This window comes from Balearica regulorum, chromosome 7 (assembly GCF_011004875.1).
Source record: "Balearica regulorum gibbericeps isolate bBalReg1 chromosome 7, bBalReg1.pri, whole genome shotgun sequence".
NCBI lineage: Eukaryota > Metazoa > Chordata > Aves > Gruiformes > Gruidae > Balearica > Balearica regulorum.
The window spans coordinates 3,156,591-3,176,526 of record NC_046190.1 but is presented as its reverse complement, the minus strand read 5'-3'; the positions used below and the strand labels follow the sequence as shown (position 1 = coordinate 3,176,526).

At 39.2% G+C, this 19,936-nt stretch overlaps 2 protein-coding genes across 4 annotated transcripts in view; one reads left to right on the top strand and one right to left on the bottom strand.

The window, feature by feature from the left end:
• The window catches only part of DOCK1 (dedicator of cytokinesis 1), a 306,953-nt gene that overhangs the window by 103,805 nt on the left and 183,212 nt on the right, over positions 1 to 19,936 (top strand). The gene's annotated exons all lie outside the window — the stretch shown is intronic.
• The window catches only part of INSYN2A (inhibitory synaptic factor 2A), a 45,573-nt gene continuing 28,396 nt past the window's right edge, over positions 2,760 to 19,936 (bottom strand). The window contains exons 3-4 of the mRNA XM_075757639.1: positions 12,977 to 13,048; positions 2,760 to 3,055 (exon numbers count right to left, since the gene is read on the bottom strand). Coding sequence (XP_075613754.1) covers positions 2,872 to 3,055; positions 12,977 to 13,048 — 256 coding nt within the window. The 3' untranslated portion in view covers positions 2,760 to 2,871. The remainder of the gene's footprint in view (positions 3,056 to 12,976; positions 13,049 to 19,936) is intronic.

Sequence of the window (19,936 nt, the reverse complement as noted above, 5' to 3'; positions counted from 1 at the left end):
TCACTGCAGTATTTATTGACTAAAAAGTATTTTTAAGCATGGTATGGGAGAAGTGCATATAGCAAATTAGTGTATGAAAGTGCATGGTATGGTCAGTGAATTCAGCAAAGCTACGTTATGTGCCACACTGAAAGTAAAGATGCATTTTCGTTGTTACTATCTCATACCTGCGTTTTATAAGATCTCCTACATTAGGGTGGAAACAGCTTTGTCAGTCACATTTAACTAAAAGCTCTAAAGAATTAGGTTTTTCTCTTAGTGTCTATCTAACCTGAGCCTGAGTGATTCTAAATGTAATACAATATGATACATTTTACACACTTGCAAAAACATTTTATTACAAATTACATTGTATGGTACGATATAACACGATATGTAATTTTAAGCAAGACTATATGTATGTTAGCTTTTCCAGTTTTAAAAAAATGTAAAAAATTAAAAATTTGCAACTTCTTAAGAAAATAGCCTGGACATGTACAGAACACGCCGTGAGAACTTTCACTTTTAGCTCTTACGCGTTTCACCAGTGAATTTTCCTCTATCATTTTAAATGATTACAGAATACTGGTCTCTGTATGAGTCGGTAACCGCACGTAAAAACAGTTCAGTTTTGTGTCGGAGTCCCTGCACACAAGAACGTTTAGAATAGGTTTATGGGAAAAGCTACTGATTCGATGACACTAACGATTTGTAATTGATTGCCTTTGAGAGATGCTTGATTTAATTTATTTAAAAAAAAACCCCAAACACTAGGCATGTTAGCATGGACGAGTTCATTAATTATTAACGCTATCTTAAAATAATACTGAATACTGTTCTATTTTTCTTGTTATGTCCGTATTTGATATTTCTTTCTGTTTAGGAAGAAAAAAAATATTTTCTTGTCTGGAAATGCTTGGGTTTCTAAACCATGTAGGGTGGGCTGTCTTGTAAACAGTTTTCTATTTTCAATTAAAAACGTTACAAAATACATGAAACACAGTTTTTCCCCACATGAAACAACTGCGCTTCCTTCCTGGTACACAGGATCGCCTCTTCTAATCCTTCAGCTTTCACAGAGTATTTCAGGATATTGTTTGGTTATGTACAAAAACTTGTAGCCCTCTTGAAGGTTTACTGCAAAGGTGACTTTTTTTTATTAAAGCATGCTGAAATTAATTTTTGAGGTGGACATAGACATCTTCTGTGTTTCTGTTGCCATTTTAACTTCCTTTTCTTGCTCTTTGCTTTGGGGGGGGGGGGGGAAACTAAGTTATTTTCCTCAAGTTTTCTTGCAGGAATGGGTCTGATGCTGAGTTAAGAGGAAAAATAGTGGAAATGAAAACACTTCAAATTTTGTAGCATGCGCAAACTCTTCTGCTAATGATTACATTTCTTCCCCCTAAAGACTGAAGAATTTGCATCTCACTGGTGCTGCAGGGTGTGCAATTTCAAAACCAATTCTTAGTTAAACCAGTTTGTCATGTGACACCCTATGACTCAAATTATCTTAAAATCCTTAAAAAAATCTCCCAAACCCCAAAAACCAGAAGATTCTGACTCCCTGGCCACTTCTAGCATGAGAAATTTTTTCTACAAATGGTCATTCTAGGTGCAAGTTTAATGACAGTAGCAAATACTTAAAAGGAAAAAGTTGCAGTTTATCATTCAGAGCAAAATTTTAAGTGTCGTGTAAAAAAAAAAAAGGGGGGGGGGGAGGAGAGGGGAAATTTGATTCACATCCCTTCCCTAAGGGTGTTGGGTAGCAAGTACAATTAATAGATTGAGATATAAATTCTAATATGTTGGGAAACCCATCTCTGAGAAGCTTAGTACATAAATAGCAATTAAAATTACTGCTCCTTCCAAACCGGTTTCAGAGCATAATGCATACTATAAATTCTCTGGTGCCTTCTGCAGTAGTGTAGAGGTTTTCCAAAGACTGCATTACAAAAAGATACTAAATTATGGCAAATGCCAACAATCCAAGAATTGTTCTGTTTGTGGGGTTATTTTATTTTTTTTTTTTTTTTTTTCCTGTGCCAGAATGTGTCATTTAAACCTTTTGGGTACCAAAAGATTAAAAGTGAGTTCTAGGACAGATGATTGTCCCGTAGCCTTGACCCTGTCAGCTTGATGTGGTTAAAGGCTTGTCCTGACTTTGGGAGGTCTCTAGCCACGCACCCCTTGGAGGTGAGCAGCAAACTTGGTCATCTGGTGATGAGGACATAGCTAAATTAGAAATGATGGTGTGTTGTCGAAATGTGACAGCTGGGTTGAAGTCTACATCGCATGAAGGCAAATATACATATAGTCACATCTTAGAGATTATTCTTGGTCTTGGACCACATGAAAAATTGTGCTTTGTCCAGGATATATGTGCTGAAAACTGCACTCCCCGATCAACATGGATTTGTAAAACTGAAGACCATTGCAAACATAAGGCTTGCTTGCTTTTTTTTTTCCCCCTCGTTGTTTAAAGACAATAAACCCAACCCTCAAAAGGCTTTAAAACAATAGTGATGTTTAGCTGTGTACAGGATGACAGCCTACAATTTAACAGGTTAGAATGTGACGCTTTCAGATCTAAAGGGGGGGAAATAGTTTTACTTTCCATCTTAGTACAAATTTCAATTCAGGTTTTACATCCCACATTGGTGAACTGCAAATAAAAGTTGGCAAGGTAGTGTCTAACGCCTTGCTTCTGGACATTAGTTTATAGGTACAAAGGCCTTTTTGGTACATACGGTGAGAACTGAATGCTGCCAGAATGGTCAGGATTACATTGGCCGGTAACACGGATCAGTCTACCAAGATCCCATTATAGATGATTGATAGAACTCCAGATATTTTTCAAAGAAGGCCTTGAACTCCACATGTAATGGACTTGGGTTAAAGGAACCAGAGTTTCCATCTTCCATGCTTTTTTGATTCAGTTTTGGATTTTTGCTTGGGAGTGGAGGAGTAGCTCTCCTGAGAATAAGGCAAAGGTGCAACCTGAGTTTCCTCAATAGGATGAAGTTTTCTCAAAACTGGCTGTAGTTTATCTTCTTGCTGTTTAAAATCCAATTCCACACTAAAAATGGGAAGAAAAAGGCAATTAGTAATGAATTAGGATGATAGATTTCAGTTAAGCCAACATCTGACACCAATATAGAAGTGCTTAATTTATGAAATTCAAATACAAATAAATGTTTATCAGATCTCCCCATTTCTTGCATCAAAAATGAAGCGGGGTGGGGGGAGAGGAAGGTCAAACCCTAACATATTGCAAAAGAGAACTAGGAATGGGATTGTGCAAACTTCTCCCTGCTCTTTAGGAGGACCTGGAGGATTATGGTCAAAAGTGCTGTGAAGTGATTGAAAACTAAACGCTGCTTTTTCCCTCATCTCTGTGGAGAAATGCTCTTCCAGAGAGCTCCCAGGCTCGGTTCTCCCTCCTGTCTGCAGGCTCTGGGAGGCTGGGGTGGCAGCCAGGCACGGGCGTCCTGCTGCTGATGGGAAAAGCTGATGGGCTGGCTGTAAGCAACAAGGCTGTCCTGGCAATTTCTTACCGTACCTGTTTCCCGCAGGTTTTACCACGTGTTAGATTAATTTCACCAAACTGCTGTCACATGTGCATGCTCATATACGTATGTGTAAAAAATAAATTAAAAACAATTCTCTTTTACAATGCAATCCTTTAGCACATGCTGAGAGCATCTAAACTTCGCCCCGTAATGAGGATAACATCAAATTGTGTTGGCCTCTGCTGTAAATGGCTGCTGAGACCAAAACATCTAAGGATGTAGATCTATTTATTTAGCTGGCCAGATCTGTAGGTAAAATGGAAAGAACCTGTTTTGGTACTAGCTAGTGTGTACTTGCTTGTTCCACTGCTACTAAAATTTAATAGAAATAAGGGAAATACTCATCTAAACGTAAGCTTGCATTCAAAAAAATATACTGAAGCTCTAAAACACACCTCCTCAATTTGAAACACCGTGTTGGCTACAAAATCCCGCCAGCAATTAAGAAACATAATAAAGATGAAATTGCAACCCTGATTTCAACAGAGTGCGCTACAGATCATTTCAAGTTTACTTTATCAAACAAGGAATGGCAGTATAAACTTCAGCAAAAGTTAATTCTTATGCTCAAAACCGAATCAAGACACTTACAGATATTAAGAGAAGTTAGGGATATTTTTGTGCTTTGGTTTTCTGAAGAGCTGAGGAGTCTGTCTGCAATGACTTCCAGGGAAGCCCTAGAAGGAGTGCTGGGAAGGTGTAAGGTTTTGTTGTTTGTGGGGTTTTTGTTGGGTTTTTTTGTTTTGGTTTTTTTTTTTTTTTCATCTGGCTGTGCCTCGTTTGGTGCCTGGTTTAACTGTTAAACACATTCTGAGTCAAAGGTATCAGCATTTCAGCGATTTGGCTAAACCTTCTAATACTGGAGGAGAGAAAATACACTAGGTAAGAGTTCAAATATTCAAAATATTTTCCCCACCTCCGTGTTGTTAAGCAGTAAAAAGACATTCCAAATCAAAGATGATAACTTCAAAAATTTCAGCTATATGCTAGAATACTATGAATACTGAATTTGCAGGAGATGGCTGTGTTGGCTATCCTGCTACTGCAGCAGCACACTGCAAGCCTACTGATTAATATCCGTCCTTGTTAATGAAAGAACAATGCCGTCTTCAACTTGATAACACGTTCTTGTTTGCAGTTGAGCTAGCAAAAAGCAGTGGGTTAGATAACTGCAGCATTAATTTTGTGGTAAGATTGGGCTACCGGTTGATTGTGAATGCCCCACCACGTCAATGCTTTCAGTAATACAGCGAGAATCTTGGCATGAAGTAGATTCTTCTCTAAGAGCTCTCTAAATCTCATTTACAGTGGCATGCAAATCTGTGCCGAATTTGGCATGTATTGTAGTTGGTTTGTTTCTCAGTATAAATTTGGGGGGGGAAGAGAAGGGGAAAAAAAAGGCATTGGCAGAGTTTGCTTTTACTTCTTTCAAAATGTTATTCTTGATGGGGAGCTCTCTTAAGAGCTACCTGGAATTGATGTAACAGATAAATTGTTTTAAAAACCCCTTGCTGAACGGAATAACTTTTTTTCCATAATCAATTTCTATTAAAGATAGACCTCAAGAGAAAAACCGTCTTGGTTCTAGTCCGTATGACAAAAAACCATGTTATTATCATTTTCTGCTGCATAAACCCATTTGCAGCATGGTTCAGGCTGTCTTTCAGCTGTTTACATCCAAATGAAATATTTTGCTTCTGAAGAATATAAAGAGGATGAACGAAAACATTCATATTATTTCAGCATTTAGAACTGTAAATTTTGCAGAATAATTGATGGTTGTTTATCAAGATCAATTTAGCTAGCTTTGTAGGGTTTTTAATGTAACCGTTCCTTTCAGGCCAACGCTTTGCTCGCTTGCAAGCTTAGGTTTTGGTGTATACCTGTTTGTGCCGCAGTAATAAGACAAAACTGTATTATTCTGTAATTTTTCATGTGTCTTTCTAAATTAGCTATAGCTGACTTGATTTTTGGTCTTTAACTTTCTCTCGAACATATGAGATACTGTTAAATTCAGCAAGTGTTACGTATTTGTATGACTGCTTGATATTTTTGTTAAAGAGCTGCAGATCTTTCCAATTCTTGCATTCCGCAGCTTGATTTTGTCACCTGTCACAGCTCTAACAACTTTAGTTCGTTTAGTGCTAATTTTGTATCCTAAGGATCTCTAAGTTTCCTCTCAAAATGACCTTTTCTTGAAATATTCTCTATGCCATGTGGCTCTTTTCACTTTCAAACTTTGTCTGTTTTTGTCTCTTCTTTAAGCCTTCCCATGAGAACTCCGTAAACTTAATTAGTGAGGACTGTATGTTCTTCTAGCGTTACACATGGAGATTATAATTACTGGTTTCAGAAGCATTTTTCCTTAGATGAAATACTAGTTTTTAGTAGACTGACAATTGCGAATAAGCCCTACAAAACCAAATCTAAATAATAGATAATGCTAGTACCTCAAACACTGCCTGACCCATCTGATTGGGACACGCTAAAGGTTCACTTACCTACAGTATTGCCAGATTTGGAGCATGGGGTTGGAGTTTCTCCATGTTCAGTGCCTGTCTGAGATTCTTCCTGTGCATGAAACTCTAGTGCAAACACATCGGCTGTTTTTGTGAACAAGTATAAGCAGTAAAATTTTGTCTGTGATAAATATTCTAGTATTCCATGTTTTCTCCCCAAAACAGCTATATACTGGGGAGGTTTACAACAGAAGCTTTCTGTTTCAGGGCAGCTGAAACATGCAGTGTTTGCATAGATGTCATTCCCGTCAAGATTTGGCCAAATAAAATCAAATAACAGACCTTTGAGGATTTTACTTTGATGTGCTCATTAAACAGAGGCGAGAACTTTGTAATCAAAACCTCTGAAATTCCTCACAGTGAGATGGGTCTAGTCCAGGACTGACCAAAAACCTCTTTGCGGTTGCGGGTCTAAGTTACATTAGTCTGCGCTCGACAGCTGCCTTTTCTGTCATCTTGTGTCCTGCTAGGGACTGACACCAGTCCAAAGGCAACCCAAAATGAGAGGTGGTTGGGGTGGGTTTTTTTGGTTTTTTTTTCCTTCCTCCCTTTGTCATTTCCCAGATCCAGGTGTTGTTTATTGCACAGCATGGGTTTGCACTAAACCAACTGAGGACCCAGCCGAAAGGTGAATCATGATCTAATTTTGTCCCTGGGAAGTACCACAGACTTGCTATAGAAGTTGGGTTTGTAGGGAATGAGGCAAAGCGTTGCAAAAAGGTGGAGGGTAGCAGTGGGGCAGTTGAATGCTGCCTTGGAAACTGTTTTTATACACGACTGTTAATTTTGGAATTGAAGTCGGTGGGGAACCTCTGTGGAGTTGCTCTGTTTGTTTTGCTTTGGGCTTGGTGTCCCCCAGCCTTTGTGTTGTCTGTTTGTGAAATGGAGTTATTGTGTTCGGCAAACAATGAAGACTCGCATACCGTAATAACGAGTACCCCAGGACAGACCTGGAACAAAACTATTTTCTATGCAGAATTTGAATTGCATTCAGGAAAGAAACAGAAACAAAATATATCGAATAGCTGCTCATCAGTGAAGGACTGTGTGCTTGGTGCCTGAACCCCGAGGGCAGAGGAGGAAAGAGCTGCCTCGGAGGCCCCGAGAACATCTCAAAGGTGCTTTGGGGTTTGTGTGGCACGACATGCCTGTGTATTACCCACACGTGCGGGTAAAATCCGGTGCTTTCAAGAGGTATTGTAGCTATGCCATCGTACGATAAAGGGGGTGATGTAGAGCCAAGGTGGACAATTTGGACACCTCGCTCAAGGCATGTGCACAGGGTGGCCGACTCGCTCAAGTTGCTGCTTCCCGGCCAATCCCACCTTCCAAATCCCAGTGCTGTGGATTAGGGGTTGGTGTGGTGGATTTTCTGGTTTTGGCCTCTTGGGGATTTTTTAAATGATTTTGAGAATATATGTTAATGAGTTTATTTTTTGCATGCTGGCAGTAGAGTGAACTTTTTCTAATTTTGTGGCTGTATAAGGGATTGAAAACAGAGTTTGAGGAGTCATAACCATTTGGTTTTAACCATATGGACTGTGGGAGGGTATCTAGCAACAAGCTTAGAAATACGGATGGGTTTTCTTCTTTTCTAACATAGTCACACGTTATTAACGTGAATCATTTAAAGACTTAGTCGATGCTAATGCCTGGATATTTTGGTTACTTGTAAGATCACCGAATCAGAATAATTCAGGTCCAGGACGGGTTGCTGAGGGCTTTATCCAATTGTCACTTGAAACCTCCCTGGATGAAGCCTGCACAGGCTCTGGGCAGCCTGTGCCTTCTGCCTCAAGGGAAAACCTTTCTCCTTCCACTCAACCTGAGCCCTTCTCCTTTCAGTTGACACCCCTTCTGTTTACCTTTTTATTACCTAGTTAAAAGTTACGGTCCAAATCCTGCAAGCGTTTGTAGAGCAGCGTCACTCTTTGCATTCGAGTAGGCTAGGTGAAGCAGGAATTAGTATGATAGTGTCTCCTCCTGGGTCACGGTAACTGGATGATGTGGCATTAGTGCATGCCACATCTTGGAAGAATGGGATCCAGATAAGCACTAATCACTTGAAAATTAGCTTAATACACTTGTAAGGAATGTCTGTAAAATTTCCTGTTTCAACCTGAAGATCACAAATTCCTGGGTTCCAAAGCATTAGCGTACCATTAAGATCCATTTTTTTCTACTAAGCGTCTTACAGTCTAGAGATAAGATGAGAATGTAAATTAATTAATGTGCATAGGAAATAAAAAGATGATGAAAATTACTATTCTCATCAGTTACCTGATTTTGCTGTACTAATGATATCTTAGGAATTTATGTCTACTTGTCGTATTTTCACTTTGTATTGCCATGTTTATCAATGTTAATAATTACCACTACGTCTAACCTTTACAAGTGAACTATTTCCATGTGGGCTCCGTGCAACCTAGTTAACTTGCGTCACCATGATTTTAACCTGTTTTCTTTGCCACTGTTGCACTGAGAGCTAAATTTCTAGATTCTATTAATATATTTTCTGTTGAATACTTGGAGTGGACCTGAGAAGAATTTCAGTATCAAAGACAAAATTAAATACTGAAATCCAGCATATATTAATTCAAAATGTCAAAGGAGTGAAAAGTAGCCACATTAACAGTCGACACAGCTTTGAGTAGTTTTTCCCTCCGATAACTACAATAGTGTAGTATTGATTTAAGTCTGTTTGTTCCCCTTATGCAGAAAGTGGCTAGTGATTTAATCTACTAAAAAGTTTACTTCCAGACACTAAAGTAGCCTTGTAAAAGCTATTGAGTACTTCTGACCTTTTTGACTAAAGGGAAGCCTAGCATGAATTCTTCAAGATGCTCCTTCACAGAAATAATTCATGGTAAAGGCCTTAGAATAATGCACAAAATATTAAACAGAAGACTCATTTTCTCTTAGATTTCTGTTCCAGGATTAAAATTCACACGGGATGGTAATTTAAACAGGAGTGGAAAGGGCAGTTCCACTAAAAGATAATCACAGAATAAAACAGGCTGTGAAGATTTAGTCCACGTGGGTTTCGGGTGTTAGAGAATTGGTACAGTTTCTGCATATCAATGCAGTTTTTTCTTAATAGCAAGATTTTGCTAGACTTTAGTATTTAGGTTGACTTTGTCAAAATAATATATCCTAATAAAACTTACTTTCTGTCCTTAAAATTTTCAGTCGTGAATCTACCTTTGCTTGTAAAATTGTCTTTTGTTTGTAAATTTGTCTTTTAGCTTATAGAAGAAGCTTTTGAAACTGTTTTGTGACCTCAGTTTATGAGATGCTAATGCTAATGGCATAGATTAACATTTGACACAGGTTAACGTGATAAAATGGTTCTGTATTTTCACTTAATCACATTTTTTCATTACTATTTTAAATACTGCCTAGAAATTACTGTAAGGACCCAATGCTGAATACGTTTTACTGACTGTTTTAGACTATTTCTATGGAGTTGGGACTTTATATTCGGGCTTTAAAAACTATAGTGATGGTGTTGGCCAATAAAACTTTTTCTTCCATGTTTGAGCCCAGAGCTCTGTAAGTCTTTACTAGAATCTTGGTGACCGTATGCTGGTGAAGCCTTCGGTTAACGACTCGAGCCTTTCCCCCTCGTTAGAGTAGCAGCTAAATGGGTATTTAATTGGGAGTGGCAGGAGGGAGTTGATGTGTGCTGCAGTCAGGGGGATGCAGGTAACGTGGCTCCTCTCCTGCGATGGAGGAAGGCGTTTGTGACTCCCGTGCCTGGAGTTTCTGTCAAGTTCTTGAATGTATTTCTCATAGCAGAAATAAGTAGAATCTTGAGGGAAATGGGAAATCAAAATTAGATGTGATTCTTTTCCTATTGATTTCTAGAGCAGTTTAAGTTTTTGGTACCTTGTCTTCTGAATAGCGTTTCATGTTTGATCAGTTTCCTATTTATTTAAAAAGAGTGAAAGTAACCTGGTTTTCCTTTTTTCTTTTAGTAGTAAGAAGTATGTATTGTTTTCAATATAAAGACAAAATAATAAAAAATAGATTTAGAATCTTAGCAAAAAATGTAAATTTCATATGCAAAATAATTGTATTCTCAAAACCCTACTCTTAGAAAATTTACTAACAGTAGTGGCATTTTTGATACCAAAAAGGAGCTAAAAACCCCTTAAAGTACAACAGTGGGTTTTTTGTCGCCTTCTACACTGTCTCTAGCTTTTGTGCTACGTGATATTAATATTCTAAAAAGTCATCTTGAGGGGGAAGATTTTAATTACATTGATTGTTTCTGCATTCTGGCATCTCATCTGCGCTAACGCTTGACATTACAGGATGCAGTTGGGTAGTCAGTAGGGCAACTTAATCCTTCCTCTAAGATGCCGTTTCACTGCAGTTTAAAACTAAAGATCTGAACACTTTTTAATGTTACTGTGTTCAAAATTGAATCATATTAAAAAAACCCCAACCAACCAATGTCAATTATGGGAAAGTAAGGTTTTCTCTTGAAACTACTGATTTGTCAGTAAGTACTGAAATTATTGATCTGTCCAACTGTATTTTTCTTAAGTCTCCCCTATCTACTACTTGGGTGAAAGGACCGAGGATGGTCCAGACCAGGAGCACATTGTAAAAGCCGCCAGTCTGTGGGACAGCCGTAGGTCAGCCAGGATGACACTTGGCACTTGCTGACAGCTTGCGGGGTGCAGAGATCCCCAGGTTTTCGGTGCATCTGAACGGTTTAATCCGGGTTTTAATTTCTGTTCTGAAAAGGTGTTTCGTCTTAAAGAGAAACCATGTAACGCTGCAGCATTTGTCATGCAAACCCTTCGCAAAGGTGCAGCGTGTATGGTTGCATCTGGATTTAAGAGAAGCTTTAGCATCCTTACTAACAAAGTGCTGCACTTCTTTCAGAGGTTTCAGAGGTTGTATTTGACTTGCGGAGGAGCAGACGCTCCTACAAGACAGACTGCCTTAGTGTAGTTTTATCAGTGAATTTCTCTTTTATCCCTTCTGGCTACTTATCTTGTCTTAGTAATTCGGTCTTCTCATCATTCCCCTGTTTTGCACTGTCTTCTGGTTTTAGACTTCTTGCCCGCAGCATATATTCTCCTAATCTGTCAAAAAGCTGAGCTGATTTTTGCTAAAACTTCCCCTGGAAACATTGCTTTAGGCAAGTGCCCAGCATCGATAGCTTCAGTCCACATGGCTAGTCTGGTGGGAAATACTGAAGAGCTAAAATCTGCCTGCTACGCTGTTACCCTGTCGGTAGGGAAACTTGAAACAACTCCAGAAAAGCAGATTTCATTTGCAGTGAGTGTAAGAGGTAAAAACCGGAAGGTTTGTTAACTTTAAATCTGCTGGCTAGAAATCAAGATTAAAAAAAAAATTTCCAATTGGATTTTTTTAGCTAATGATACAAATCGAGTTTCCCTGATAGAAATGTGCTGTGTTGTACCTGCCCAGGCTGCCCTGAGCAAGAAATTGCTCACAGAGGTGAGCTCAGAAAAAGGGAGGCACAGTAGGCTTTGGTTGTTTATATGCTTCTAAACATTGCTCTACAGGATGGATAAATTACTTGGTTCCTTTCCCTGCGTGGAACAGCATCATTCCCCTTCCTAGTTAGCTGGTAAGTAAAAAAGATGGAGTTGAACGAAAAAAGGATGGAAAACTTCATTTCTAGGCAGCTAGGAGATAATACATAAATAGCTCCAGGTCTTCTGCCTAAATCAGAGACCAAGTAGAGAATTAAGGGGTGAAGGGGGAAATCCTGTGCTATTCAGACCTAGCCAACATTTGTACCTTCACTTTAGTTTGTATCTTCACTGTAATTAATCATTTTTATACATTTTCATCCGTACTATATCGCCTGATTTTCTGAAATACTCTAATACTGACATGCATTTGTTTTATCTTACCTGCAACGCATGAAAATATTCAGCTGGTTTTTTTAAGACTTTAATGGAGGAGGACAATTAAGTTGTCAGTATGAAACACATCATCAGACTCATGATGGCTTCATGTCATGCCCACTGCCTATCTGTTATTCCTTCACTCTAATACGGTGCATGCCAAAACAGGTCTCTTGGCTGATAAATTTTAGGAGGGAAGCCTCAGCTTTAGAGAAATAAGAAGCTGTTTCCCCGTTTGCACCCAATCTGTTTCTAGTGAGCAAACTCCAGGTATTTCCTTCTGGAGGAGAGCTTGGAGCAGGTACACACAATCTTTAACAAAACCTTTAAGCAGTTTGTAATTTTTTTTATCTGTTTGGCAGTAATGAGCAAACCTGTATTCACCTTAGAGAACCGTACACCTTCACAGCAGGTCTGCCTAAGGAGCTCGTGGTACATGGACAACAAGTCTTCACTTGGGCGTTGCACGAAGACTACAAACGTCTGATTTGAAGAAGTCAGTGGTGCTGTTCGTGTTGGGTAGAACATACTTGCCCTGCCTATTTTAAAACTTCTTCGCTAGTACAAATGTACATAAAAGCCTGGGTAGCGGTGTCATTTTACTGATAAAACTGTCTCGATTGAATCTGGTTCTTTTTTCGATGAAGTCTTTCAAAATCCCTTCCAGAGTCCAGCAGTTACTGCTACAGAAATCAGTTTGAAGAATGTTGACTTGTTGGACAGAAAATGCTAAATATCTCCAGCTGTGTGAAAGTGAAGCTCACACCTTGTAGCACTTCACATCCAAGAGCTACAGCCGTAGTAGTGACCATGATCGTATAGTCTTGAGCTGAAAATGGTAAACTTATAAACTTTGACAGACACCTGTTTCTTAATTTGGTGAAGTTAAATTTATTTTCTGTTTTTAAACTGGTTTTGTGTTACTGATAAATCAAGTCTAACAACTGATCTGCATTAGTGAATAAATCATTACTTTCACTTAGGAAAAAGTGGGAATATTATTTTTTTCACCTACCTATAGATAATACATGCACTGTTCCTGCATGTGTCGCAATTAGCCGTGTCTTGACCAGTCCGATATGAAAGCCTACAAAGACAAGAACACAAGAGCATTAAAAAGTAGTTTGTTTTCAGATGTTTTTGCCTTCTATCATTCTTTTCATAGAAATCAGAACTTCAGGATTTTTTTTTAAAAAACTTTAAGGTTGAATACAAGAATCTAGCTGTTAGGAAAACAGGATCAAAAATTGCCTATTCGCTTCACTGAAGAATGGGAAGATGAAGTTATTTTGGAAAATGAGTCTTTAATGACTGCAAGGAGAAAATAAACACTTTATTTCTGTTACACTTTTGTAAATTAAAAGGGAAAACAACACGGAAACCAAGTTACGTGAACCTCTTTTTGCACAAAGCTTCTGTGTACCAAAGTGAGGAACCATCCCTGTAAACAGACACATTTAGATCTTCCACAGGCGTGATAGCGCTCGTTTCCTGCTTGGTTTGGGGTTTTTTTTTTTCCCTGCTTTCTCAAATACACGAGGCTTTTCCTAGTTATTGGCGGATGTATAGAATATAATACGGAAAAATGGCATCTATTTAGAAATTTTGTGCCTCAGCAATGAGGTGTGAAGATCTGTTGTAGGATGTTTATGTCTTCAAAGGAAGAAAGTGCCATTTAAATAACATTTCCTGTACTCGCCTAGCCTACAGCTGTTCGTCACGCTTTGGTTTGAGGGCTGTTACAGCAGTGTCTCTTCATTTCCGTGTGTATTGTCTCCACCTGGTCAATTTGAATTAAAAAGGGATTTTTTTTTTAAGGTATGCAAGTACTTTTTTGTACATAGAAATTTCATGAAAATAAATTAAAAAGAACACAATTGCCTACCACTTATCAACACTAATGGTCTTGTATGCAAATGAGTTTAAAATGAAAATTTCTAAGTCAGTATTTATGTATTAGTACATACTTACTTTTTCTGTAAAATCCAAACTTAGAATCTTATTTTCAGTTTGTGTTAAATACAGACTAGTCTCTCCAAAGTTTCTTCATGGTTGTTATTAAAAGAAATGGGGAAATACCTCATCTGGGGAACTTGGAAGAGGTGGAAAATAGATCCGATCAGGATTACTTAAGGGAATAATGCTGCTGAAGTCAGGTTGTATGCTGAAGCCTGGGACTTTCCTTACCCAAACAGTTCAACTAATCGACCTCAAATAATTCAGCGTTGGCTTTGCTTAACAGGGGCACCTTCCCTGCCCGTGGCTGCCCTTGCTGTGGGGACAGAGCACCTCTGACACAGGAAGAGTACTGAAAAATCCAACGTTTGCAGAAAAGTTGACTTCATTTTTATATGGCACAATATCAAACCTATGTAATATAAAGTATTAATGGGAAATGATACACAAACTGTTGACTGTGCCTGTCCCTAAGATGGGAAATCAGCATTTCCTAAATGCTGCTGGCTATTTATTTATCATAGTGAACATACTGTTTTCTTTGGTAAGGATCATCTGACCCTGTGTCACATTTCCGTACTGTTTTAAAGGTTTGAATACTGATTTAAAAGTTTATTCCATCAGTTATGTATTTATATACTTTCAAGAAAGAAGGAATTTATCAGTGGGAACTTGAAGGCAGAGAGTCAACCTGAAGTTTATTAGACCCAGCTTGTCTTCAGAGGTGACATTTCTACTTGCGCTGTGATTACTGTGGTTATCAGTCGTTTCGGGGTGGTGACACGGCAAAGTGCTCTGGGCACGGGGGGAGCACGGACAGTAGTTCATAATAGGGGGAATCAACTTCTTTAGGAGGGAAGTATTATAAAAGAAAAATGCACGGTAGAGTTCTGGCTGATCTAGCTGGTTTTTGTTATTTGAAGAAGGCTGGAATGCTCTGGATTTCAAATTTAATATCAAGTAATAATTCAGTGGCCTCAGAAATGCTTTTTATTCAGAGGAACATACTCTGATTAACTAGATTGTTGAATTTTAACACAACAACAAAGCCAGGTGTGCAAAACAACTACAAAGCAGAATTTCTATAATATCACGATTCCTTACGGGGGGGTGGAGGGGGAACCCAGTACTGGTTTATATTTGATTCTATTTACTTTTTGTGCTCTTTCAGAGAGGTGAAGTAATACCTGTTTTTCAATTCCCCTTTTAAAAATCTTTCAGAAGTTGACATTCAAATTGTCACTGTCCTATTAAACTTGGACTTGTAAAATGTTTTTTTCCAAGCTGTTGATCAAATAGTGAAGGCTCTTACTAAAGGTACAACGTTTAAAGTTTACAGATCAGTTGACGGAAGGCCTTTATGTACTGAGGACATAAAGGGTAGTTAATAATCGCCTTCAGAGGAATGCAGCGCAGTTGTCCGAGTGCCTCTTTGTAGGTAAAGGCATTAACGCACTGTGCTGGCTGCCAGGTTGGGTTGTTTGGGTTTTTTTTTCTCATTAGTTTCCAGTTGGGACACTTTCATTCATCTTTGTGAGGCTGCAAACTACCATTCAAATACACAGTTTATGATCTGGCTGGTAGCCTGACAACCTCCTCCTCTGGAGTCTCTCCTGTTTCTGCACGGTGCCGCAGGGTTTATGCTGTTCGTGTTTGGTCTGCCTCTCTGCTCTGCTGTTTAAAAACCCCTTATTATTAAATTATTTCTTAATAAGCTTTTCAATGTCCAGCATTTACAAAAGCAAACTGTAGTATCCAAGTTACTTATCCTGCAAATACCTGTTGTAAAAGCAAGGTGGCCAGGTCATCTGTTTACAGTGAATCTTGGCAAGCCTTTATTTTTATTTTTCCCCCTAACTGGGGTGTTTGAGAACCATGGCTCTCACTGTGGGACTGGGAAAAGGGGAGAATTTTTTTGTTGGAAGAGAAGGGAGGATGAGGAGTGTTCCTGCGTGTGCTGGAAACCGTGAGTGGAGAAGAGGGATAAATCAGAGCCCCCAGGACAAATGTGCGGTGGAGGCTTGTCCCAGTGATGGCCCGCTCAGTCTGGCACAGAACTTAGAAACGCTTCAGCAAAAAGTAGGATTAAACACCCAGGTAAGCATACTGCGGTATTAAAAGTCATACGGATACATCTCTGAATCCTTACCTTCCCTGTATGCTCACAACCATAGAACAGAAGTACGTGTGTGGTCGCTATCTTAGTTACCATCATAGTTTACCAACCAGTTTCCACCAGCAACATGCCCACCTCAACAAAACAGTAGTATTTTAGTTGTAATAAACTCACGAATGCTGGTAGGCTCGTTACTTATTTAGCAAAAGCCGTGCTCTATTTGCTCTTAATGTGGATGTGCCAGTTCAGTCGTCATCTATAGTCCTGCTTCCTTAACTGGCAGTGGTTTTGATGCTTTATTAAAAATAAGGTGTCATACACAGGTTAACAAACCGTCTCAAAGGTGAGTTTTCAGTATTTAAATTAGTTTCTAAAGCGTATGATGATCATTAAATGCCCAATAATTCCAGACTTTCAAATATGTTGAAAACGTATTTCCTAGTTGATGGTGTAAGACAGATTCAAGTTGATGGAAATGGTCCTTTGATACAAGTATTTAAAAAATATATGATATCTGGATGATCAGTTTGAAATACTGATTTCTCAGCTTAAATGTTTAGCAGCGCTTGGTTTTAGCATCGTTGTCCTTCACAAACTGTACTGCTTACAGTGACAATTTTTCTTTTTTTCCTAGTTGGATGTAATTTCTGATGAACTTTTCTTAAAGCATGATTTTCCATATTGAATATGATCAGCTTTTCAGAGATGTTTTTCCTTTCAAACGATGGATTTAGTGATGTTGCCTTCTCTGAACCATCCTATTAGTTAGATGTCTTTGTCAGCCCCAAGAACGCTACGTGGTGTCACAGTGTTTGGTTTCCACAAGGCAGTTCGATAGCTCTTTTTGCCAGGACTGTGTTGTGTGAATGCTAGTACAGTATAAATTCAATTATTTCTATATAAATTAAACTCATCATGAAAGAATTCTGTTGTTGAAACCCCAGGGCTTTGGACTTTTACTTTCTTGTTTTTACATAATTATCTACATAAACACTATTAAGGAATTCATCTACTTCACGCCAGCAAAAATTTTACTATTGATAGAGCGTTTCCATGTGAATCTTAGGCAATGAGGGTGATGAGCAGCGCAGACTTACTGAAAAAACCAGCTTCCTATCAACGTTAACGGCTCGAAACAGTTTGCAAGCACGGTCTGGATACCAGGTTCAAGAGAGCAGAGTTCTGAGTGGTTATGCTTTCCTTGTGAGATGGAATATTTTGGATAAGCTGTTTTTTTTTCTCTCCCCTTAAAAATAATTTTAAGGGTGTTTTCTAGTGTAGAAGAGCTCAGGCCTGAGACCAGTAACTTTTTTCTTCATTGGAACACTAGTCAGTGTTTTTCTGTAAGAGTAAATCCTGTAAAATGTGAAGTTTTTCACAAAACAAAGATCCTACAGAAAATTTGTTCTCTTCTTAGAGAAATGAAAGTTGGTTTTGGTCTGGTTTAGATCCAAAGTGGAATATTTCACTTTGTACTGAGATGCCTGGGAACCCGGCGTTTCCCCCCAGGCCGCAATGCCTGTGGGCAACGTACTTTGCGTAAAAACAATCTCACCATTAAGCCTTGTGGCTCATTTTACCAATCTTAACATTTTGATTTTGGGAATCAGTTTAAGAGTAAGAAGTATTACATTTTATAACCTGCATCAGTCTCTCCCCTTTTTTCATCCGTTCTTCAAGAGCGTTCAACTTGATGACTACGAGGTTGTGCTGACCCCGTCTGGTGCGTAAGCTGGGGCACCCGTGCTCTGCTGTGCGGCTGCTTCGGGCTGGGGACGTGCCCGTAATGCCTAATCGCTCTCAGGAAGAAGAAAGTCCATCAGCCTTGAAGTGAAATTGAGATCTAGTTACATTTTTGGTACTGAGGTGTGACCAAAAATTGTGAATCTTGAACAGGAGGTTGTTGACTTTGCCCTTCTGGTTGTGATCTCTGTGGCTTGGACTGTCCCTGGCTCTCCTCATGTGCGGTCCCTTGGGTGCTCCGCTGTGCTCTTCGAGGTGGAGTTTTGCATGTTTGTGCTGCAGTGTGGGCTGCTCACTTCAGGTCTCCTAAAACATACAGCATTTGGAATTTGCAAAAATGTCTTTTGCCTTTCGGTCTGTAAAATGGCAGCAAGCAGTTGTGCACCATGGCCAAGAAAGGTGAATTGATCTTGGCAGAGTAAAGGAGGGATGTGCTGGTATTAAGATGTGAGGTGTAGTTGGAGGGCAGCACTTCTCATCTTTGCCTTCTAACACAACTTGGTTCTTGACATCTACTTCTGAGGAGGCTGAGGAGAGAGCTGACCGCTCTCTACAACTGCCTGAGAGGAGGTGGTAGCCAGATGGGGGTCAGTCTCTTCTCCCAAGTAACAAGTGATAGGACAAGAGGAAATGGCCTTAAGTTGCACCAGCGGAGGTTTAGATTGGATATTAGGAAAAATTTCTTCATCCAAAAGGTTGTCAATCCCTGGAACAGGCTGCCCAGGGAAGTGGTGGAGTCCCCATCCCTGGAGGGATTTAAAAGATGTGTAGATGTGGTGCTTGGGGACATGGGTTAGTGGTGGGCTTGGCAGTGCTGGGTCAATGGTTGGACTCGATGATCTTAAAGGTCTTTTCCAACCAAAACAATTCTATGATTCTCTGACTTCCATGAATAAGACCACAGCAAATCTAGCCCCTTCCCCGACCAATGAGCGAGTGCCCATTTTTTCCTCAGTGAGGAGAGTAAGAAAGATGTTCTAGTTTATATTTGGAAAAATATTTATCTTTTGGATGCTGAAGGAAATCTTTTGGTTTAATTAGATTGCTTTCTGGGTAATTGGTTAGAACCTGTACTACTTTGTGATTACTTTTTTTTTCCAAAAACAGTAAACAGGTTTGGTTTTTTTTTTAAAATTTTTTAATCCCATCAATACAGCCAAGTAAAGGTGGCACTGTTCGTTCCTGGTTTGATGGGCTGCATGCTGATCTGTGAGAAGGGAACTGAATGCATACACTGGGATGTTTAATCACCTTCCCTGGTATTCCTATTATGATTGCGTTTCATACTACTTTAGCATCTAACGTGTTTTGATATACACTAACAAGAAGTCATTACTGCAATAGCTTCGTTCTTTGATACCTTACATCTCGTATTTACTGTTTTCGTATGGATGTACGCAGATGGGCATGGTTAGTCTCATGTATTATGTGGCGCTGTATGGTCCAGGTTCTGGAGGAAGGATGGATGTAGGTTAGTTGTATTGCTGTGTCTGCATCTAACGGGCTGTGTCACCTTGGGAAGGGTATCTCCTCTCCATACTCAGGTTTTCGCGTATGCTTGCTATCTACACTGCTTTTTTTTTTTTTTTTCAGGAGGCTTTCATTTTATTGCATTTCTTTTAGTATTCTTGGCACAACCTGAGCTTAACCTCAATTAACACTTCCAAGTATTAAAATATTATAATGAAGAACAACCATTTTGCTGACATGGACTGGCAGTATCTAATAATAGGCTGCAATTTTCAGAGCAGCCTAAGGGAATTACAGTCTCTAAATCCCTGTGAAATGCAGAATTCGTGCACCTGCTTGAGGCTTTTTTTGAAAATACCGACTGTAACATCAAAATCTTCTTTGCATTTGAGTAGTTTTTGCTCGTATAAATTAGAGACCCCATTGGGCTGAGAGAGGGAAGCTAGATCTGTATGTGCAGATTTTGTTTCTCTCTCTATTGTTCAGTAGGTAGCTAGTGAAGGGGCACTAATTCAAGTATCCTGGACATCTATTAAAAACAAACAAAGAAAAAATCCTACAAAGCGATAGGGGAGGATAGCTCTGTTACGTCTGGATGTCTTCTCTCTGCTGGGATGTAGGGAATACTTCATATTAATTGAGTGACTTAATGGCATGATTTTACAGAAGTGGCTGTGCTTCAGAGCGTGT